The 23,766-nt window shown below is 37.2% G+C and overlaps 2 protein-coding genes across 2 annotated transcripts; both read left to right on the forward strand.

Moving 5' to 3' along the window:
- Positions 1-877: 877 nt before the first annotated feature.
- LOC306878431 (ras-related protein Rab-13-like) lies at positions 878-6,598 on the forward strand. Its single transcript, XM_079430784.1, has 8 exons — positions 878-1,701; positions 2,309-2,369; positions 3,688-3,748; positions 3,901-3,978; positions 4,500-4,589; positions 4,816-4,881; positions 5,158-5,208; positions 5,469-6,598. The coding sequence occupies exons 1-8, from the start codon at positions 1,578-1,580 to the stop codon at positions 5,535-5,537; spliced, it is 600 nt and encodes a 199-aa protein (XP_079286910.1). The 5' UTR covers positions 878-1,577; the 3' UTR covers positions 5,538-6,598.
- Positions 6,189-21,834, forward strand: fam189b (family with sequence similarity 189 member B). The gene is made up of 14 exons (XM_079430783.1): positions 6,189-7,785; positions 8,353-8,409; positions 8,506-8,613; positions 8,708-8,824; positions 8,940-9,047; positions 9,172-9,332; positions 10,330-10,429; positions 10,988-11,060; positions 12,327-12,600; positions 12,934-13,256; positions 13,398-13,466; positions 20,578-20,747; positions 20,852-20,986; positions 21,087-21,834. Exons 1-14 carry the CDS (start codon positions 7,558-7,560, stop codon positions 21,336-21,338), a joined length of 2,175 nt encoding a protein of 724 aa, XP_079286909.1. The 5' UTR covers positions 6,189-7,557; the 3' UTR covers positions 21,339-21,834.
- Positions 21,835-23,766: the final 1,932 nt, after the last annotated feature.

Here is a 23,766-nt window from a genome sequence, read left to right on the forward strand (position 1 = left end):
TATATATATATAATATTTTTAAACTGTATTTCTGATCCTTTCTATTTAACTGTTCAATCCTTGTGCTATTTCATTATATCACATAATATCCAGTGTGTATTATTGTTAACTAAAACGATTAAAAATCTTAAAAAAATAGAAATGTTGCCCTGGCAACTAACTGAAATAAAATGTTTAAGTGCTAAAATTGCTAATAAAAGTAATTATGTAATAAATAAATTAATTAATAAAATAAGTCAGCTAAATAGCAATTTTGTATACTTATAGGCTATAAATGATACAACAAATCGCTAAAACTTAAACTAAATTAAGAATAAAATGGAAATATAAAAATACAACCTAATTAAAAATACTGTTAAATACTAAAAAATTGTATAGGCTAAATAATACTACAACAATGATGCTAACAAATTGACATAGTGACATGGACAGTCAATATGGGCCCAATTTGCACGTCCATTACAAATGTATTCATCGCTACAAAACAATTGATTTTAGTACAGTGTTTAGAAAAGTGATGTAGAGTTTTTGGGAAGAGCCTTTATACCCATTGTACCCTATTATAGATAACATCATGTTTAAAAATATATAATATTTGAATACATTTATAATAAAAAATACTATTTCAAATTTTACATGCCGAAAGACCTTTCTGGTTTCTCAAAAGGCCACCAATTGATCACAAAAAAAACTTTAAATAAGCAAAAAAGCTATTTTATTTAATTTTAAATAGCATCATAAAATATTGTGTTTGTATAGATCAGTGGTTTTTAAACCTCTCCGTGAAGTACCCCCAGCCCTGCACACTTTGTATGTCTCCCTATATCTGACACACCCACTTCAGGTCTTGCACTCTCCACTAGTGAGCTGATGAGTTGAATCAGGTGCGATAGATGAGGGAGACATACAAAATGTGCAGGGCTTGGGGGTATTCCGGGACAGGTTTGAGAACCACTGTATAGATATTCTTGACAACGTCACAAAACAGACCAAAAATGCCCGAAAACGCTTTGGGGTTTGCCTTATTTCTGTATCTTGTGTGTCAATGGCGCCCTCTGTCGACAGTATAAACGGAGGTCGAAGCCACATGGGGTTTTTCGGTTCTCCTCGGCACAGTTTTATTAAACCTCTCCCTCCCTCGACGTCAACTTTTGGGAACTCGGGCAAGGGAAAGTTTAGGGAGAAAAAAGTCCGCTGTTGTCTATGTATGGATGAATGCTGAAAGCCTGTCGTCCAGGAGAGAAAACTAGTACCGAAATGGCGAATGCGTGGCATCCGCACTGAAAAGCTCACCGCAGACGCGATAAAAGGGCTGTGAGCAAACTTTTCCACTTTTGTTTTCATGGAATTTTTTACCTCTTATCTGGACGGACAGAGACAACAAAGCGAAACTTGAGTTCACCGGCGGTGACCGTTTTCCAGGGAAAGAAAATCCATGAAGTTTCAAACGAGGAGGACATTAATCAGACGGAAGGATTTTGGAAGGTTGCACGTGATTGTGTTTTAGGAACAATTCGGGGGGAAAAGTCATCTAAAACTTGCTAAAAACAAACAACAAAAACTAGATAAAAAGAATAATGGCAAAGAAATACGACTTCCTCTTTAAATTATTGCTTATTGGCGATAGTGGTGTTGGCAAGACCTGTTTGATCATCCGTTTTGCAGATGACAATTTTAATTCAACGTACATATCAACCATCGGTAAGTGAACCGAATTAACCTGTTTCAAATACTGTTTGATATGGGAGGACGTTTCGCTCTTCTGCCAAGTTTCTAGTTTGTAAAACAAGTGCTACCCCAAGTGTTTGCTCATGTCAGTACTAGTCTAAACGTCATCTCATTCCAGCCTGCCCCAGTATAACTCAATCAGTCCTGCGGATCATCCCTTGCTCTGTGTGTATCCTCCCTGATTGCATTTCCGGCCTTCTCGCGCTACTTCACTTCTGCCAGCCACAGCCTGCCCCCTCTCTGTATCTCATTTTGCAATCTCTCTTCCCCCAGCTTCACCCCCTTCTTTTCTGCATCAGATGGAGGCCATCCTCCATGGCATTTAGTGCATTCACCCAGATCTTCAAAAGACCCCTTCCCTCCCTCCCTCCTTTTTCCCATCTAATTTACTGAAAAACAAACCAGGGTGTTTATTAAACCATCAGAGCAGTGATTGTATCTCATTATGTCCGCTCTTGTATTTCTGAATGTAGCAGATGCTCATTAGTCCACTTTTATTATGCCTCTTGGGGTTAAAACATGTTCACCCTTCCTTCCTGCTCCTCCTGGTTTATCTGCTCCCTTGTTTTCTTTTTCCTAGGTATTGACTTCAAAGTGAAGACCATTGAGGTTGAGGGAAAGAAAGTCAAACTGCAAATCTGGTAAAAAAAAATAAAAAATGTATGTGTACAGGTGCTGGTCATAAAATTAGAATATCATGAAAAAGTTTATATATTTCAGTAATGCCATTCAAAAAGTGAAACTTGTATATTAGATTCATTCATTACACACAGACTGATATATTTCAAATGTTTATTTCCTTTAATTTTGACGATTATAACTGACAACTAATGAAAGTCCCAAATTCAGTATCTCAGAAAATTCGAATATTGTGAAAATGTTCAATATTGAAGATGCCTGGTGCCACAGACTGATCGACTCCATGCCACGCCGCATTGCTGCAGTAATCCAGGCCAAAGGAGCCCCAACTAAATATTGAGTGCTGTACATGCTCATACTTTTCATGTTCATACTTTTCAGTTGGCCAACATTTCTAAAAATATTTTTTTTGCATTGGTCTTAATTGATATTCTAATTTTCTGAGATACTGAGTTTGGGACTTTCATTAGTTGTCAGTTATAATCAACAAAATTAAAGGAAATAAACATTTGAAATATATCAGTCTGTGTGTAATGAATGAATCTAACATACAAGTTTCACTTTTTGAATAGTATTTCTGAAATCAACTTTTTCATGATGTTCCAATTTTATGACCAGCACCTGTATATATTATGTTTTCATTTAAATTGTTTGTCCTTTCTTTTTTCTTTTTTTCCTGTTTTAGTGAGTTACGTACTAAAATTAAACCAAATTAATGAGAAATGTTGCGGAAGTTGTCTGGCAACTAGTTGAAATAAGTTTTTATTTTATATATTCAGTTACAATTTATTTTAAGTAATGATTTTGATCATTTTTTTGTTTCAGTTGACTGAATTTACCCTGAAATATACATACACACACACACACTTAATTTTGTGATGCGTTTCTGTATATATGTATATACATGCATGCATACAAACTAAATAGATATTTGTATGTATGGATATGTATGTTAAATCAGAGAAGGTAAAAGTTATTTAGTTATTTAAGTCTATTCAGTCAAAATTCTTTACACATGTACAGTGTGTCTGTAAAAACAGTGGCAGTGTTGTGTACACAAAAACGTCTTCACTGTCTTTTTCTGTTCGACAGTTCACTGTTAAAACGGTAAGCTCTGTGTAAATGTGCCAAAGGTGGAATCCGATTGACTTTAGCTAAGGCTTCCCACAGACCTTCTGACAATTCAATAATGATGACAGCCTGAAGTGCAAAGTCCAGCTTCTATAAAAGAAGTATATTAAACATGCTGTTTTTTTTTTTTAAACTGACAAGCTTTCTGAGTGCTAATGTCCTATGCATGTAACTGGTTTTATTTGCTAGGGACACAGCGGGACAGGAGAGGTTTAAGACCATCACTACTGCGTACTACAGAGGGGCTATGGTGAGACAAGAAACATGTTAATGCAGACTATTCTTTTTGGTCCTATAGCCATCTGTAAACCTACTTATGGGGTTATTGTGAAACCCAGATTATTTCGACAGTTATTGAAGCATGACAAATCATACACCAAGTTAATGGTGCATTATTTTCAGGGCATCATCCTTGTGTATGACATCACTGATGAAAAATCCTTTGAGAATATTCAGAACTGGATGAAGAGCATCAAAGAAGTAAGAGCAAAAAAGGAAAATAATATCTGTTAGTCATTAGTGTTTTTTTTTTTTTTTAAGAAAATGTAATGCAGTAGATAATTAAATGAATTAGTGCTTACACCCCTGTAAGTAAAGGTGGACATATGACCCTTAGCATATTTCTATGTCCCATCCCTGCTTAGTTTGGACCGCTTGACCCATTTTTTAGAGAAACCATTCTAATAAAATCTAACATTTGTGAATATGACTTTAAAGGTTTGGTACTTTTATTTCTTTTATTTACAGCATAACAATTCAATCTTAAAAATTGGATCTAGAATGATTAGTCAGATATTTTCTTGCAACCTCCAGAAAAGCATAAAATGAAATGAGCTTTATTAAATGTGAGTTTCAGTTCTTGATAAGATGCCATAGGAAGTAGGTCCTGCACAGGTTACCAGAAAAGAGATGGTGTAAATACAAATGGGGCCTTTTGTTATCAGTCTCGGTTATGAAGAAAATGAGGAAGTGAGTGCATTCGTATGTTCTGTGTTTCCCAGAATGCATCAGCAGGTGTAAGTCGGATGTTACTGGGTAACAAGTGTGATATTGAGGCCAAAAGGAAAGTGTCAAAGGAGATAGGTGAGAAGGTAAGAGCTGTCATACATACTGCCAGTATGTGGATCCAGATGCATACAAGATGTTTTATTGGTGTTAAAAATAGCTTTCCAGTCAGTTGTTATTTACAGCATGTGAACACATCACTACGTACCACATGTAAAATTTGTCCATTTTTGTACTACATGGATGTTTTTTTCAGCTTAAAACAAACTTAAATTCTTTTTAAAAGTGATTTTATTTTTTAATTTATAATAGATCGCAAAGGAACATAGTATTCGATTCTTCGAGACTAGTGCAAAATCGAGCATCAACGTTGAGGAGGTATGGACAAAGAAATGCCTTTTGCTAGTTTCAGTCTAGTTCAGTATTGTTAGTTTATAGTCACAGTTGATCTTTATCTGTAATAGTTATTTGTATTCATCTTGTATTCTTAGTAATGATTGTTTTGATATTGAGAACTTTTATGAGTTTGTTGCAGAAATGTGCAGACTGTAATAATAAAACATAAATGCCGTTAATAATCTGCTGAAATAATGTGCATTTCAGTATGTTAAATTTTATGTAGTTGGTCTACTTTTAATTTAATTTTCTTTCCAGTCTTTTGCTGCTCTTGCACGAGATATTTTGCTGAAGTCAAATAAGAATCCGGTGAGTTTTCAGTGTGAGATGCATAAAATGGATGTTGATGCTTATCATTGCATGTTTAAAACACACAATGACTCTTGAGTTTAAGGACTCTAGTGATTCAGCTATTCTTATTTGTAGTTTTTATCATGATATTGTGTATTTTAATATTTTTATTTTTTTTTAATATCAGACAGATCTAAAGATTAAGTTAACAAGAACATTAACAAACCCACCAGGCTGCAGGCATTATATTACATTTCTTATATTTACTGTTTTTACAGGGTCCTGCTGGCCATGAGGTTAAAGTTACCAGCACAGAGAAAAAGTCTTCCAAATGTCTTCTTCTTTAGATATGCTTTTATCCAGAGGACGGTCTCACTACACACAAACACACAATTATATACAGTAGCATTGCAGTGTTGATGCCAGAGAGTCATTTGCAAAGTGAACATGGAATGCTAATAGGAAGTGGTTTCAAAGTATGATGGCTCTAGTAAGATATGAGATATGAAACTGGGTACAGCTTTCATGTAGTTAGAGGAAAATCACATTTTTTCATGGTTATATTTTCGCACTACACAAAAACAGTGACTTGGCTACAATCGAGACAATGTTGGTTTGACTTGCACAAGTTTTGCTCCGTCAAAATGGAGAACAAGTACCTATTGAATCTTCAAGTGAAATAAATAGTCCAGTTTGATGGCTAATCAGCACTTCTTGACATAGTTTGAATGTCTGTTGCTATAAAAGGTGAACAACTTCAATTTGAAAGACTTTGACCTCTAATGGATGGATGAGAGATTTTAGGATGTTAAATGAGAAAAGAATTGATGGATTATGGTTGGGAATATTATAGTGTTCTACTGAATTTACACAGTGTTTCTCCAAAAAGGATTACAGTCCGACATAAATATTTGGTTTTGCCTAAATTTTGCATTAAGTTTCTGTCTTTCTGCTTTAATCCACATTTTATATTCTTTTCCACAGCATATTTCTCAGAATTTGTACAATGATCATCTTTTAATAAAGTAAATAATGTTCAAAATTGTATACATTTAAGTTTTTTTTTTTCATTTATAATAACAGTAAGCTAAATGTTTCTCACTTCTTTTAACAACATACAGTAAATGTAACAATGTATTGTTAAAAGAAGCAAATGAAAACTCATCATTTCCGTGAGCATCTAACTAAATCCTCAAAATAAAACAACTCTCCATTTTTCCCTATGCTCTCACTATCCCTTATTCCCTTCCTGTCCTGACTTTTACAATTTTTAACGATGACAGAAACCACGTGTTGCTGGTATTTATTCTTGTTTATTGTGATCCTTAGTTGAGTTGCTTGTTGTGTTCTTCAACTGTAAGCCGCTCTGGATAAAAGTGTCTGCCAAATTAATAAATGTAAAATCACGTACGAAACGAAGCCTTCTGCGCATGCGTGGAAAGGTCGCCAACCGTTGTGACTGTCGGAGAAGGTTGCCAAGCAACCGCCCACCCAGTGCAGCATCAGCACCTCGCTCTGGGTGAATGCGGTGCCGCATTGAACAAATATTACGGACACGTTCTACCATAATGCGCTGCATGATTTATCTTTCTAAAACGGAGTCCCGCTGAAATTGCTTCGGACAATGTTTACATGGCGTAATGATTATATGTGCGAATAACACACGTACGCTAAGACTCTTCAAGTCTGGCGCGATTACGTAGTGATGCTCATGTCCGGGATACGGACGGGACGAGAGTCCTCGTGACTGCGGGAGGAAAAAGGGGAGACTGAACCTAGGATAAAACTGTCTCTAAGGGAACACCGTGGCTTTATAATTATTATTCAAAACAAACGGATGCATCATGGGAGCAACATAGCGAGATCTTCACATTCACAACAAACTGCCTCCGCGCGCCTGCTTTCATTTCCTTTTGCTGTCGACTCTTCCCTTTTCTCTCCTGATACCGTTGTGCTTCATGAGACGTGTTTTCCGAGTTCAGGTGGGGGCTGCGAGGCTCTCTAGTGGAAACCCGGTGAAGATACACTTCGATGTGAGCAGGACTCGGGTTGTGTTATCCTCCTCCGCGGAGTAGCTAGAAGGCCAATGCTACTCCGCTCGGCCTGCTGAAGGATTTGGGTACCGCAATGCCGCGGTGTTGGGGAGAGAGAGACGGCAGGTGGGCGATGGAGCAAGCCAGATCAAGGGATATCGGAGAATGCAGATGCACGACGCCAAGAATAAATGTTGACACAACATAAGTTGAGTTTTAACAGCTGTGGACTTGATGTTATATAGATCCTAGCTGCTTATTTAAAGAAGTATCTTCACATATTAAACCGAGTCACACACAGTCCCATAGTTTAGGAGGTATTTCAGTAGCCATCATGCCCTCCCCGTCGGACTCTAGCAGCGTGGCCTCGATGTCAGGGTCTCGAGCTTTGTCCGGTAGTCGCAGAGGGATGTCTGGGCGGACCAGTGCGCGTGTCCTGTTGTACCTGGGCTTGTGCCACCTTGCGTTGGGGGCCATGGTGCTGGCCTTCAGCTTCACAAGCCTCGCCTTCACTTCATCACCCCGTGTCAGACAGTCCTGTCCTTTCTGGGCTGGCTTCTTTGTAAGTTTCTGTGATAGTTTATTTGAATATATAAATATTGGCATGATGTATTGATGTATTATTGGAGCATGCTGTATTTCATCTCTACTGTCAGTCCCACAGGGCCATTTAAATACATTGTAATAAATATATAATAAGTCAATTTAAAACAACAAAAAGTTATATTAATGAGGGGAGGGGAGGGGGGGGGGGGGGGGGTAAGGGATTGTTCATAGCGGGGAAAAAATCTATATATGTCTGTATAAATAGTCATTGTTTATTAAATCTCATGTTGTTCCAAAGATGTATAAATATCTTTCTTACGTGGAACACAAAAGAAGATATTTTGAAGAAATAGTATATATATATATATATATATATATATATATATGTATGTATATGTGTGTGTGTGTTCTTAAATAATGTATTAATAATATATATAATCAAGCTCCGAAAGGACTAAAAAGAACCATGAAAGTAATATAAAAGTGGTCCATACATCTTTTGTTCTGAAGCTATCTTATGTAAATTTGTGTGAAGAAAAGAAAATCTATCCCTTAAATGTGTTTTTCTTTTTTTGTTAAACAGGTTGTGGCATCCGGAGTAGTTGGTGTGATATCATGGAGGAGGCCCTTCACTCTTGTCGTGCGTATCTTTATCATCTTGACAGGACTTGTCTGCGTGTGTGTGTTTGTTCACTCCTCTTAGTTTCTGCAGTGATGCTGTTTTTGTTTCGTCTAGGTGTCGCTGTTCATGCTGCTGTCTGCAGTGTGTGTGATTCTCAGTCTGGCTGGTTCCATGCTCTCATGTCAGAATGCACAGATGGTCAAATCTTATGTTACCTGTCAGGTACATCCTCTCCTCTCCTCTCCTCTCCTCTCCTCTCCTCTCCTCTCCTCTCCTCTCCTCTCCTCATCAAATAATATTTGTGTGCTTGTTGCAGATGGAGAATCGTCTATGTCTTTGCTGTGACACTAAGCAGACATGCTCTCTAACAGAAGATGAGACACTGGTGCTTTACCAACATACAGACTGCCACTCTGTGCGTCACCAGCTCAAGGTGGGGTCCCTTAACTCTTATAGGGTGTTTGGGATAGTTCCAGCCTCCCAGAACTCAAACTGCACTAAGGTGTCTGAATAAGTTTGAGACTAACCATGATATTATGTGTGTGCAGGATCTACTGTTCAGTGCCTGCGGTCTTAGTATTCTCTCTACTATTATCTGCACTCTGTCCACGGTCACCTGCAGCATTCATATCTTCTCTCTGGACCTACTGCATCTAGTGAGACAAAATGCACAAAACCTTTACACTAAACTTTGTTTTAATAGTTGTATTTTTCTCTCAAATGTTACAGTGCATAGATACACTCATGACCCTTTATCTCATCCCACTCTGTTTGTTGTAGCTGGCTCCTCATCGCTCTCGCTCTGTCAACCCGGAATGCACCACTCCTCAGGATGCATTTCTCAGTAACATGATGGACTTTGAGGAGTTTGTTCCACCCATTCCACCACCACCTTACTACCCTCCTGAATACACCTGCAGCTCTGAGACCGATGCACAGAGGTGAAAATACACACACACACATTTTTTTGCTTTTGTTTTTCCATTATGTTGGGCACTTTCAATTGACGTTTGATGTTTCATATTGAGCTAATAAAATCTCTCAAAAAACTCTAACTCAAAAGCTAAACCAATAAAGGGTTAGTTCACCCAAATTAGCCCATTTTACTCCCCCTCAAAGCATCCTACGAGCAAGCCATTCTGGCGAATGACGTTGGACGTATGCGTTGCGCACGCGCCTCTGAGATATACTAGTCTCACAAGTTCGTTTATAGGAGCAAAGGAAGCAAAGTTTCCTAACGTTAGCAAAAGAAAATCAGTCTCCTCTTGGCTGATATCGAAATCCTCCATCATTTTTCTTTACAAATCCTCGTTTTGTGCTTCTAATTCGTGACTGGCATTTTGTTTTGCTGTCTCGCTGCCGTGCTTTCGTGTTCATCGCTAATCACTGCCACATGTGCTGCGCCTACGTCCTACGTCATCGTGGAAGTGAGAGAAAAGTGTTTATAACATTTTAAATATGGATATTTTTCTTACAAAAACGCATCGATTAGCTGCAGGTGGCCTTTATTCACCCCCCCAGAGCCATGTGAGGCATGTTTTATTATGGACGGATGCGCATTATTTGCCTGCTTTTGGACTGTTAAAAAAAAAAACACTCGCCCATGTCATTCTAATGCTTGGAAGAGCAAGGATCATTTTTGGATTGGATTCGTTTGAAAGAAGAAAGTCATATACACCTAGGATGCTTTGAGGGTGAGTAAAACATGGGCTAGTTTTCATTTTTGGGTGAACTAACCCTTTAAGAGAACCTTTTAGTATTAGTATGTTTAGTAAGGTCACTTACATACTAGAGATGCTCTAACAGAGTATTGTTCGAATGACTTCGTCTCAGTGTTGTTAAATGTTTTTTGTCCATTTTAACTACACTTCATTTGTCATGCCTTTTCTTGTAATAATTTATTTTTCTCATGCCTCATTTTCCTGTGTGTACCTGCAGTGTCACATATAATGGATCAATGGAGAGTCCAGTGCCTCTATACCCAACGGACTGCCCTCCTCCTTATGAGGCAGTGATGGGTCAAAGGTCTCCCAGTCAGGTACATGCGTGTATTGAGGGGTGTGAAGGTTCATTGTTTGAACTGAAAATGAAATATTTATAGAATAAAATTATATTTTATCATTACTATTATTATTTAAAAAAATATAATTATATATATAATATTTTTATTTGAATTAGTATTACAGCCAATGTGTAATGTGTTTTCATAGCTTCTGATTCAAACCATTTTTTAATGCTTTTTTTTCTGATGGTGCAATAATTGAATAAAAAAACAGCTAAAATAGCAATATTGTCAAAATATTATTAAAATTTAATTTATTGCTGTCTTGCCAAAGCTGAATTTTCAGCAGCCATTACGCCAGTCTTCGGTGTCACACAATCCTTCAGAAATCGCTCTAATATGCTGATTTGAAATAGAAATCTTTTGTAACATTATGAAGGTCTTTACTGTCGGTTTTGGCCAGTATAATGCATCCTTGCTGGATAAAAGTATTTGTTTCTTTCATGGTATCATTCTTTTCATCATTTTGTAAAGAATTGTAATCATCATCATTTTGTAATACTGTGCTCCTGATGTAACTCTTACTGTTCGTAGGCCACAGTGTATGACACTCAAGCCGGTGAGCTGTCTGGAGAGAGAGGAACATCCACAGCATTCAGTGGTGAAGGTGAGTCTTGCCTCGCTTCTGTTCATCCTTTAACAAACAGACCCTGTTTCCACCTGGGATTAAAGGCATAGTTCACCCAAAAATGAAAATTCTGTCATCTTTAGGGCCTTTCGCACTGCAGGAACCTTTTCAAAGTACCCAAACTAATTGTGGAACTACCCACTTTTTGGTGTGTTCGCACCGCGGGAACGGTTTTAGTTCCAGGAACTCCGTTTGGAGGAACTAAATTACATTTCTAGGAAGTATCCGTGACGTAAGTGTACGCTGATTGGCTAAACGCGTACAAAAACGCCTTCACCCGCCATGATTTAAAACACTGTGTAAACATATACTGTGTAAACTGTATCATACTGAGAGCATTTATAAACGGCATTTACCTGAAGACTTCGACTACGGCGTTTTGTGTTTCTATCAGCCTAAATGAAATGTAGCACTGCAAATGGTCGCTGGAGATTCTTAGTCCTCCTTTCCATTCTTTTGATGTATACGTCGAAATTCCATGTCCATTATTGTGAAACCCGCGAGAGACAACAAAAACACAGCTCCGATCACAGCATCCTCCATCCTCCTGCTATTAAAGTTGTTCTTCTTTGTTTACGTAAAAATGACATCGCTGTCGACCGGCTTATGTCACTTCTTAGTACCCACTGTCGGTGCGAATGCAACCCTTTAAATGGTACAGGGAAATAGTTCACACAAAATCGTCCCAGTACTTTAGTACTGTACTTTTAGTTCTGGAACTAAAGCAGTGCGAAAGGCCCTATTTACTCACCCTCAAGTTGTCAATGGGGACCAGAAACTGTATTACTGAACTACTTGAGAGTGAGTAAATGATAGTAAAATGTTAATTTTTTTGAGTGAACTTTAAGACTGAGACCGTAGGGTGTCCCATTCGTCATTTTAGCGTTCAGAAGGGTGCTCATGAGCTTTGCAGCCATTATGCGCCTTTGATCCGCACTTCTGCTGAGCCCGCACCGGGACGAGCTCCGCAGCAGACTTCTACCCGACAGTCAAAGAGGCATTACGTCACGAAAGTGCGGACTCAGAGGAAAACCGTGAGGGTTTAGGTTGCCATTTGGGACAAGGCCATAGTTGCACCGCATGATTTTAACGTGCATTCCAATTGCGTCTCCTGTGATCAACTATGTACAGACATCCTTTTTTTAAAATAGCATCCTACATCACGGGAGTGCCACGTGTGTATGAACACTATTAAATGACCAAACAATGTGTATATGTGTACATTTTGTATATCCTCTCTCTCAGTGTCAATGGACAGTGGCTCTCTGTTGATGTCTGAGATTGTGGATATTCCAGATGACAGCTCCCCATCTGAGGACTCCTGCCTCATGGAAGTGAGTGTCGGTGTGCGGGCACGGCCACGAGGGGGCAGCGAGGGAGGGGAGGGGGGAGAGAACGCCAGCCTCCGTTCTTCCACACACCCTGAGGGAATGGTGGCTCCTTCCGGAAGATGTTGTTTCAGAGGGGAGAGATCGAACTCCTGCTCCTCCCCGAGCACGTACAACACCTCTACCTACAGGTGGGAAAAAGTTGAGTCTTTAAACCTTTGACACGTACAATCACTCCAGTGTGATATGAAGAGGTGTTGAACTGACAAAATACATTAACATATTTGAGAAACAGAATATCAGATACTCCACAATATTGTATGCATGTTGGGTTTTTGAATAACAGCTCTATTGTAGCTGTGGTGTGTCATGTGGTGATACATTTTACAATAACGGTCACTTTCAAAAAAACTTATGCTGGGAGCTCAGCTAGAGCATTTTAAATTGTTGTTTAAAAAGGGTTGGTAAAATTGTTAAATAAAATCACTTTTAGCTGTAAAGTACCTTCATAATTTTCTCCACAGGTCTCCAGTGTTGAGGCGTCAAGCTCTGTTGGCGAGTAGCTGCTCTCAGTTGGAGTTCCTAGCAGGATCTCAACATTCCTCTATCCCAGAAATCCGAGTTCGGCCCTCCACACCTTGCCGACGGGACTCATCTGCATTTAGTAACCCACCTACCGCAGCCCCATCAGGTCCTGCTCAAGACCGGCCAGACCACGCAGTACCAGTGCTCTTTCTGCGGCCAGGTTTCTGTGAGCAAATTGGACGTGATAGAAAAGACAGCGACAGCTTCTTACCTCTCATGAGATCACACAGTGAACCGGGACTCAGCTTTTCAACTATCACAGGTATGAACATGCATATGTAACAGATTACAATTGTCTAGGATTTAGGTGAAAACATGAATTTGTGTTTGCCTCTGTGCTACTCTTTTTTCTTTGAACCACTCCGCAGAATGACAATAACGTGTTTTGCTCTTCTGTCCTCAGGTGATTTCAGTCTCTCAGGAGGCAATAAAGGAGTCAGTGAGGGGGGTTCACGGACCTCATCAGAAACAGGTAAGAGTCTAGCACTCTCAAATCACAGAGATGTTTTTCTATAGGATTATTTTGTTTCAGAGTAACACGGTGTTATTTAAGTTTTGTTTTGTACTATTATAGTTTTTAATAATAATTGTTTACATTTTTAGCTATTATTTATATTTTACTTTTACTTTTCCAGTTGTTGTTTTAAATCTAATTAAAATTTTAGTCATGTTGTGTGCTGTAATTAATTTATTTTTTTACTTTTTTATTTCAGTTTTAGTTTTAATTCAGTTTTAGTTAGTCAAATAGTTTGTCAATTTAGTTTTAGTTTATACACAGCTTTATTTTACTTTTAACTTTTTTAGTAACCACGGTAACACATAATAAATGTACATTGTAAACTGTTTTTCAAGGGGTTATATTATGAGAAATCACATCGTTCATTTGAAGTTCCAGAACTCATCACTTGCTCTGTTTACAAAAAGATTAAAAAGAATAAATGAAGAGTTTGGTTCCAAAACGCGATAAACGCTATTTTTTTTTAAATAGAGTTTCCACCAAAATCAGTATTGTATCTGGTCGGTATTGAAAAGTCTATTTTAAATTTTATGCAAAATGCGCTGTTTGTCGTGTTAATCTGTCATGTTTTCTCACTTTTTTTTTTTTTTACCCCAAACCGCGACAAACGTCAGTCTCCTTTCTCTGCAGAATGCGATAAATCCACTCAACCAATCACAGCGCACCATTCCACGCACTGTAAACAGTATCGTTAATGGCGGCGCTTTGAATACAACCGGCATCCTAGTTTTCCTCATCTACTTTGTACTTTGTGATCCACAAACAAACAAAAATTAGGGCTGCACGATAAATCACGTGATTGTCATGCGCATCTCGTGAGTAAAGCCGGTTCTGTAATGCTTTCAGATGGAGCAATATCGCGTTCATAATCGCAGATGAATCGCATTCGATTATGAACGCGATATCGCGTAGCTTATCAGTGTAAGTGTCTTTATTAATGCCATTAATGTTTTTGTTATATAGCCTACAGTGTATAGCACTAGTCAACTAAATGAATATAACATGGCAAAGACTGATTGAATGTATTTTTAGTCCAGTGCCTGTATATAAGATTAGTATTGACCAAGTTCAGAGGCTGTCATATGTGCATCAACTTACTTTGTTGTGTATTTTCAATATGAAAAAATAAACTTTTATATTGATTCAGTGCATTTGAAGAAAAAAAACGTCATGGATTTATTGCATTTTGGGAAAAAAAGATGAGTTTTTATAATAAATCTTTGAAAATCAAAATCTGGATTAGAATTTTTAATGTTATTTTAACCTAAAGATTCTATGTGAAAGTTTGAAACAGAAAATACCAAATTCTTTAAATAAAAAAGTAATTTGTTAAGTCTACTTAAATACATTGTGCAAACTTGTTGCCTTAATTCAGTCAATTAATTCAATTAAGTAATCTTAACTTAATTGAATTAAGTGTAATTTAAGTCTTATTTTCTAATATATTAATTGAATCTGTGATCTAAGGAACACTGAGAATAGCTATACCTAGTTAAAAAAAAACACACAGCTCTCCATTCACATTTCAAAACATGTATTTTTCAAAATGCAGAAAACAAATGTAAATCAACATGGTAATTTGTAATAGTTCATAAAAAATCCCAATTAAATGTTAAGAGTTGTACATTTACATTTAGTCATTTTGCAGACGCTTTCATTCAAAGTGACTTACAAATGAGGACAATAGAAGCAATCAAAATCAACAAAAGAGCATTTGAGAAGAATAATAATCCCTGAGCACATTAAAACAAAAAGAACGCACACTCAATATACTTTAACTTGCATAGTAACAAAAACATTTGCTCATACTGTCTAACTCCTTTGACATGTATTGCAATGTCAACTTGTGTCATCAAGTAAACACAATAGCTGACTCAAGAGAAAAGCAGGAAGGAATGCCATGGAGAACTGCAGTGTGTTGAAAAGTAACCTCAGTTTCCTGAAAAGAGGGAAGAGTACATAAAATGAGATTACATGTTATTCTGAATGTGTAAAGAATGTCTTATTTATTGTTTTTAATTTACTGACAATCCATTTAATTTATTAAGTTCTAAAAATTAAAATTAATAAAAATAATCAATCTCTGTGAGTCCATATTTGATGCTTAAAAAAAACCACACACAGCAATTGCGACAGTAGTTCATATGAGCCCAGTGGAGGAATAAATATCAACTAAAGACATCTTCACAACATCTCTCTCGTTTTTGAAGCATTAACTTTAAAGGTCCCTTCCTCTAGCATTATATGGTCTCACATAGATGGATTATTTTTCTAAAAATCTTTAGATAGTGTTTATCTGAAGAAAAAAGTCATAAACATCTGGGACAGTATAAGAATGAACAAATGATCAGATAATTTAGATTTTTGGGACGAGTATCCCTTTAAAACATCCTTTTCTGCCAAGCAAAGTCATCACATACCTTCTCCAAGTTGTCTGTTTTTCCTGCCAGGATTAAGAGATTTAGAGAAAAAGAACTGTGATCAGTTGTAGAACAACAAAAAAACACATTAATGATCAATATCTTTAGCATAATTTTCACTGATGCACTTTGTATTATATTAAAGAAACTAACCTCATATATGTACGTATTGCTTTGGCATCACCTTTCGTATCTCCTCAAATGCATTTTAATCCAGCAGGCACGGGTCTGTAATATGATGATGCAGATAAAAACAACTCAGTTAATTCATCTACAACAGCAGATAAAACCTAACTGACCATAAATATATACCTAAAAGATTGTAAATACTTATTTTTGTGATGTGATAACATCTCCAAACTGTTGTGCAAAGTTGTCACAAAAATCTCTTTCCTAAAAAAAGGCCAGGATAGCAATTATTAACTGGATTGAAGGATAACAAAAGCATAGAAATAAATAGATAAATAAAACATTAAAATGACACAAATATAAATATTCCATTAAAGTGCCCCTATTATGCCATTTTTAAGGTTGCTAATATTGTTTTATGAGTCTCCTAAAACAGGTTTACATGCATCCAAGGTCAAAAAACACTTTAGTTTTCTCAAAAAAATGCTTTAATTTTACCTCATTTCTAAAATGATTCCTAAATGACTCGTGCGAAGCAATTCAAAGAATCAGTCTCTTTAAACCCCTCCTTTCCGTGAGCCCTCGCTGCTGTGATTGGTCAGATGGCGCAGTCCTTTGTGATTGGTCTACCGCGTGCAGCCCATGGGCAGACATTATACAAATGTCTTACTTCGTGACGTACAGCCGTAACAGAATAAGATTCAAATTCTTAACGACTCGTTTAGGCGATTGCGAGCCGACTCTTTCTTTTTGATAGACAATAACTTTATATATCGTGCACTTTCGGCTTCACAACTTTGCAGAAAGTTTGTTCACATACTGCTACATGACACACTGCATGAAAGGTAATATTCAAGAAGGCATAATAGGGGCACTTTAAAGAATACTCCATGAATAAGAATACCCTTATAATGTATTATAAATATGGGCTTCATAGAAAGTGTTCCTGAAAAGTTTTGTTGATATTGAGAGTAAATCAGGGTATACAAATAATAGGCCTACTTACGTATTTTTTTTCAGTCAATATGAAATTAATGAGTTTCTCTTTGTAGTGCATTTTTTAGGTTTGATAAGTTGAAAAGTAAAGTAACTTGAAAATAATTAGTTATCTGATAACTTTTTAAATGCAGTAATCAGTAATGTAATCAAATTAAAATTTTAAAGAAGTAATTAGTCATTTGTAGTGGATTACTTTTTTTTGTAACTCACCCAACACTGGTCAAGGATTACAATGATACCATATACAGCAACAAAAACTGTTCAGGTGAAGAGTTAATGGTGAAATCAGCAATGTGAGAAGGAAATAACATATCAGAGCATCACAGTATCACAGCATTTACAAAAGTCCATATTATGGTCAGAGATGGGCACAAATACATTAAAATAAAATAAAAATACTGTGTGGAAAAGTGTATTTAAATACAAGTACAAAATACTGTGTGGGAAAATGTATTTAAATACAAATACAGTATATTGTATTTTGAAAATACACAAAATACATTTGAAATTGGCCATCCAGTGTAGTAACTCTAATAAGGCCTGTTTACACCAAGAACGATAATTATAAAGGTAACTATATTAGTGTATTCTAAGTATACAATGTAGTCGTGTCATCTGTCACTAAATGCTCAAGCTCTTTAAAGCAGAAATGATTCCGATTAGCTGTCAATGTTTTTAATCATTCATCATTTTTTGTGCTGTTATGGTTTTAGTTGTGGTGTGCTATCTTCTATTCACTTAGATTTAGGATGTACTCATACTAGGGGGATCTGATCCGTGCTTGAGCACGATTGACCCCCAAAGTCCAATTCATTTCACAAGTGTGACTGCTCTGTACCGTGTCCAGTGCAGTTCGTTTAACCATGCCCTGGCCCCCTTGAAGAGGTGGCTCGGGTGCGGAACGCATGTAGTGTGATCGCTAACCGTGCTGGAGCATGGAACAGTTAATTTACTATTTTTGTATGCACCTCTGTATACCTCTGATCTTTGCATACCTTTTGTATGCAAATATCTCTTCTTTATTTGTAGCACCAAAACATTGCTGGGCTAGAAGAAAGAACCGCTTGCGTCAGGGGCTGGGGGCGGGGTTACCGAGACCAACAATATGAACAGAAACTTTGGACTGCCGTATTTGAAATAGCTAAACGCTAACACGTTTGATTTGCCGTGTTTGGATGCCGATGTAGGTTTGCAAAGCCATGAACATCAATAGCAACGCAACGTCCGCCATTGTTGATAGTTTGTTTAGGCTTGTTCGGGATAGATCGGCACTGCGCGGACCGGTCGGTGCGAGGCATCGGGGTGCTGCGGGAGCAACTGGAAAGGAGACGGCTCTTTATGCATTTGGATCGCTCTCATGGTGCTTTAGTGTGTTGTGTGCCGATCGATCGATCGGTCTGCGTGGCGCTGATGCACCTCGAACAAGCCTGTTGTGCCGCGCTAGTGAACAGAAACATGAAACGTATTGTGACGTAAGACCTGGCTCTGTATTGGCTCTCTAGCCTGTGGAAAAGCTACCGGTTCTTAAAGGGCTCGGCAGTTGAACCAACTAAGAACCGGATATAGCACTGGCTCTGAACTAGCACCTGGTTCCAGCTGGTGGAAAGGGGGTATCAGACACTTCCGCGAGTGATGTCACTTGCAGTCTTTTTTATTTTGTTCTATTTATTGATTATTTTTTTGTTTACATCTCTCAACATTTTACAACAGTAGACAGGTGGTGAAGACAACAAAAAATAAACTAAATTACAATGTCACTTACAATCACCACTTGTACTTTCCGCTACCTGCGACATCACTTACATTCAACAGGAATCGTGTGCGTTGCCAATGGAGACAAGACACTTTGGTAGTTAAACGATTAAAACTAATTTAGTACAATAACGAACAGGGCCCTGCTAGTCATCTGCAGGATTAAAAGACAAGACCTGCAAATCCGTGGCTACAGAACTGCAATGTGCAAACCCAAATAGCACACGTACATTTTAACAGAAAAGGTCTTCACCACCTGGCTACTGTTGTAAAATGTTGAGCGATTCAAACAAAACAATAAAATCAATAAATAGAACAAAATAAAAAATAAAAAAGACTGCAAGTCATTGGCGGAAGTGCAAGTGTATGAGAGTGCAAGTCTGAGAGTGCAAGTGCAAGTCTGCAGCCAGACCCTATTGCAGGACTCTGGCTTCCCCCTTGTGGACAACATAATAGACAACTCTGGCCCCAGAGAGTGATTGTAAATTAGGTTTACATTAAATATGTTTGAAATTTAATTCTTCATTTTCTGAGATTTCATTGTAATCCTTCTCATAAAGTCACTGAATTAACCATTAACTGTTCACCTGATTGCATTGCCGTCTGCACATGATGTTAGAGCGTTGTTGAGAGAGAACATGCATGTATTGGAAACACACTACCACCTACATGACTCTGCCTGAGAGGTAAGGAAAAATACACTTACCTGAGATTATTTTTTCTCTGAAAATATATGATCATATTCTTGAAAACAATCTTTTAATTTATTGAATAAAATATTAGTTAATTATCAATGAAAGAAAAAAAATACTATCCATTATATTGACTTATGTAAATGCTGTGATACTGTGATGCTCAGATGTTATTTTCTTCTCACATTGCTGATTCCACCATTAACTCTTCACCTGAACAGTTTATGTATATGGTATCATTGTAATCCTTGACCATCAAAACATAGGCGTAGACATCACCTTTTCTGTGTTACCATGTTTGGTTCAGGAGATATGACACAAAATACATAATTTGGTTATGGAGGAAAGTAAAACGAGGTGTTTTTGCGATGGCTCCATTTCTGAAAAAGTTTAGGGCCGCAAACTATACAAGTGTACCAAGTTTCATGCTTTTATGAAAAAGTGAACATTATTTTCACATATCACCTGGACTATAGGGACATTTGAGTAACTATGACTTTTAGCACAAATAGTAAGATTTAATAGATCTACATCAGTAAGGTAAACAAACAATAGCACTTTGAGTAAAGTCAACAAAAAGAAACAGTAAGCACGTTTGTTAGATTTTAGTGGTTACTATTTAATGCATGACGACCCACGTTTATATGTCAGAAACAGCTATTCTTGTTTAGTAACTTGACCCATTCAGTCACAATGAGGTAGTAAAGAGAAAGTTGGACAAAAAAAGCTATCATACCTAAACACGAGAACAGTGATAAGAATAGAATGTGCTTAAGTATGTCAAACTTTTTGGTTGGAAGAAACCAAACTTACAAACAACCATCTGTTTTAGTTTTAATTTTAACAATTTAAAATGAACAATTGCAAAGGTAAAACTAGTAAAAATGACAAAATCACATACTAACATTAATCAAACTTAATTTTTTTTTTTAAAAATATAAAAGTTAATTTGAAACATACATAATAATAATAATAATAAAAAAATTTTTTTATACATTTATTTTTTTAATTATCTGTTTTCCTGCTTACTATATTTTAATAATTTGGTTTGTTTGTATCACCTTTGTGGTGTAGGGGTATCGTCTAGAGCTGGTTTGCTGCCTCGCTCCTCTCTGGCACTTCCTGCTTCCCTGCCAAGAAAGGGCAGCATTAAGGCTATAAGTAGCCGGTTGCCCTCAAAACAAGTCCCAGCCACCTCGCTGCGTTTACCCAAAGACTGTGCACGCTCACTTGGAGACCTCAAGGTTAGTCTTTTAGATGCCTTGGACCCAGAAATCTGTCGATCCCACTTTTCTTCCCAATATTAATAGTTAAATGTATAAACAAACATTTTCCATTTAAATTATAGGTCACCAAAGTTTTAGTGCAGCGTTTCCTGCAGAGATCCAAACGTAACTTAGCCCCTGCAACTGAGCATACCAGAAACTGTACTCAGGGGCCTAAAAGGAGGACAGCAGCTGATGGAAGTCTGCCGTTAGAACAGGTAAAACATTGCCAGTACCATAAATGATATAATTTAGTTCAACTAGAATTCTGTGTAGTACAATTTAGTACAAAATAACCCATTACATATTTCTGTGAAGGTGCTTCGTAACTCTTTGGGGGCCAACAGGGGACAGCAGCAGCACGTCCACCACCACTGCCGTGGACACCATCACTCCCATAGTGACAGTCGCCATAATGCTCGCCGCCATGATGACGACCCTGTAAGGGCCGGGGGAATCCACTTGCGTAGCTGCGGAGACCTCAGCTCGACATCCGTCGCATCACTGCGCAGACTCCACCCACCGTCGCACGGATCATCAGGGGCATTTTACTCAGAATCTGCCCTCTGAAATGGGACGACGGATTCTGGAATAAATCACAGCTGAATTCAGGAGAGGGGGAAGAGAAAATTTGAGGAAAGAATAACAGGTTTGAGATGAGGAATTTATCTTGTTGAAGGGATGATGTGAAATAGATAAATATGCTGTTTGAAAAACAGTTTATGTACCATTGGTGAAGTTTTTTGCTGTTCTTACCATAATAAGACCGAACACTAAACCCGATATAATGGAGTTTAACCCATCAGACCCTCTGCTCTCCGTGCCTGACAAACTCCGGTCCTTCTATTTTGTATTTCCATGTATTTTTTGCTCCATCTAGTGCTTATTTCTCGCTCACTGTTTACATGGATATGGAAAGAATGCAGCACCTCTGACACTGTTCCTTGTCTTCACAGCTCATTACAATGCACTCATGCAACTACAAACATAAAACCATATTTTTGGCTGTAACTATGTTGTGAACTTGGGGGAATTGAAAGCAACAATTAAAGCAATTAATGAAAGGATTTGAATGGATTTAAGGGAATACACAAAAAGAAAAAGAACAGTAAATAAGACAAGATAAAAGTATTTGTAAAGTATCAATTCAGTGTGACTTATTTGCAAATATTATGTTAATTTAAAATAGGTGCACATTCATTTTTTTCTGTATGCCTAATGTCAAAAATGTAAAATGGTTTCATATCTTGCCACATTCAGTTATGCATTACTTGAATCACATAAATGATACAGCCTACATTTTCAATTCAAAACGGTGAAATTTAACAAAAAAAAAACAAAAAAACGAGTAGTTTGCATATCACTGGATATCACTGTCAGTCATTTAGCATTTTTGTCTTAAAACAGTTGTCTGATTGTAAATGGTTAACTACTTGCATCTTACCTCGCATTCTTTCACTGTCAAACACTGATGTGTCACACTGGAATTCATGTTCGGTATCTGTGAAGAGTAAAGCCTTCTTGGTTTTGAAAGGTCATCTCACTGAACGCTTTTCACTGAACACTTTTCACTAATTGACCATCTCGCAAAGTGTAGCTAATTAATTCAAACACCATCTGAGCAGCTGCAGCAGCTGAGGTTGATGCAGCAATGGATTAATTCTTTTTTTTTTTTGGTAGAAGTGCATGTTTTTTCTAAAACAACTAAGATAATTCAATTGGAGCTTTGATCTTTGCTGTCTGTGTGTCTCTCATGGCAGACTCTAGCTTCCCAGCCTGTGTAATACTTTCCCAGAATGCCTCTGCATGTATTGAGCAGGTTAGTTTTCTCTTTTTGATTGAACACCAAATGCACTAACACACACAAACATGCTTGTGACAAAACTAGATGCCACTAATGCAAAGAAATGTTTGAGGGGATTTTTGATTTTATATAATATAGAAGATTCTCTGGCAATAAGCATACTGTAGATATTGAACTATTACAGGAAATCGGGACCTTGTATTGACTGATACCTACGAAAACTGAACGCTCGTTGGAAGTGAGACAATGAACCCTGTCAAACTGATATGTTCAAGGATTTTACAATGTTCTGGACAGTTTGGGAATAATACGTTGGAAAGACAGCCATGGGCTTCTGGTGTATCTGCTTTGTTGTATTCAGAAATGGATGTACATCTGAAGGAATAATTGCAGTTGTCAATTGTTTAGAAGTGCTTTGGAATGCTAGCTAATGGCTTTGAATCAGTAGCAATGTTGCTAAATAATACATTAATACAATTGCTCTATATGTAAATAAGTTTGATGCACGGACCCTCGCGCTCACACACATTCTGCAACTTTGAAGCACTGAAACCAAGTCTGAAAAAGAGCTTGATATTCTACCTCTTGTATTGCATACACTGACATGTTATGGCCCAGTGGAATATTTTAATTATTTAAGGATTTTATGGACTATTTATGAAACAACTTCTACACTGACTGATGAAAACACTGTTATTCTGGGAATATGATGCCTAAAAAGAACATTTAAAACAGCTCTACTTCATGAACTTTTAATGCAAGTTATGTAAAATCTCAACAATAAATGTATACACATCAAATTGATCAAATCATCTATCAGTTTCATGTTTTCAGGTGTTATCTACACTTTTTCAACACTGAAAAAGATTTTTTGATTTTTTTTTTTTTTTAAAGGTATAAGTCATTGGTATGAAGTAGAGTCTGATTTGTGAATAAATTGCTCTTCTTAGTCATATCTTTTAAATGAGTCGTTTGAACTGGTTCACCGCTGCTGAAGCTAGAGCTCAATTGGGCGGAACCAGGGTTTCACTGCTAGACAAAAAGGTTGTGAATTGCGATATGGAATTGCTTTTAATACTAAAATATCTAATATTGATCCACATCGAGACATTCAGACACAAAGAAGAAAGATCCTAACTTTGATTCGATAATCGTTATTTGATATATCACTATTTCAGTTTTAGTTCGATTAAT

This window comes from Barbus barbus, assembly GCF_936440315.1.
Source record: "Barbus barbus genome assembly, chromosome: 12".
NCBI lineage: Eukaryota > Metazoa > Chordata > Actinopteri > Cypriniformes > Cyprinidae > Barbus > Barbus barbus.

What these genes read in the sequence shown, in the direction of transcription:
- LOC306878431 (XM_079430784.1), top strand. Translation starts at nt 1,578, where the DNA reads ATGGCAAAGAAATACGACTTCCTCTTTAAATTATTGCTTATTGGCGAT. An exon ending in AACGTACATATCAACCATCG is followed by an intron (nt 1,702 to 2,308) that starts GTAAGTGAACCG and finishes TCTTTTTCCTAG; the next exon opens with GTATTGACTTCAAAGTGAAG. An exon ending in AAAGTCAAACTGCAAATCTG is followed by an intron (nt 2,370 to 3,687) that starts GTAAAAAAAAAT and finishes TTTATTTGCTAG; the next exon opens with GGACACAGCGGGACAGGAGA.
- fam189b (XM_079430783.1), top strand. Translation starts at nt 7,558, where the DNA reads ATGCCCTCCCCGTCGGACTCTAGCAGCGTGGCCTCGATGTCAGGGTCT. An exon ending in CTTTCTGGGCTGGCTTCTTT is followed by an intron (nt 7,786 to 8,352) that starts GTAAGTTTCTGT and finishes TTTGTTAAACAG; the next exon opens with GTTGTGGCATCCGGAGTAGT. An exon ending in CACAGCATTCAGTGGTGAAG is followed by an intron (nt 11,061 to 12,326) that starts GTGAGTCTTGCC and finishes CCTCTCTCTCAG; the next exon opens with TGTCAATGGACAGTGGCTCT.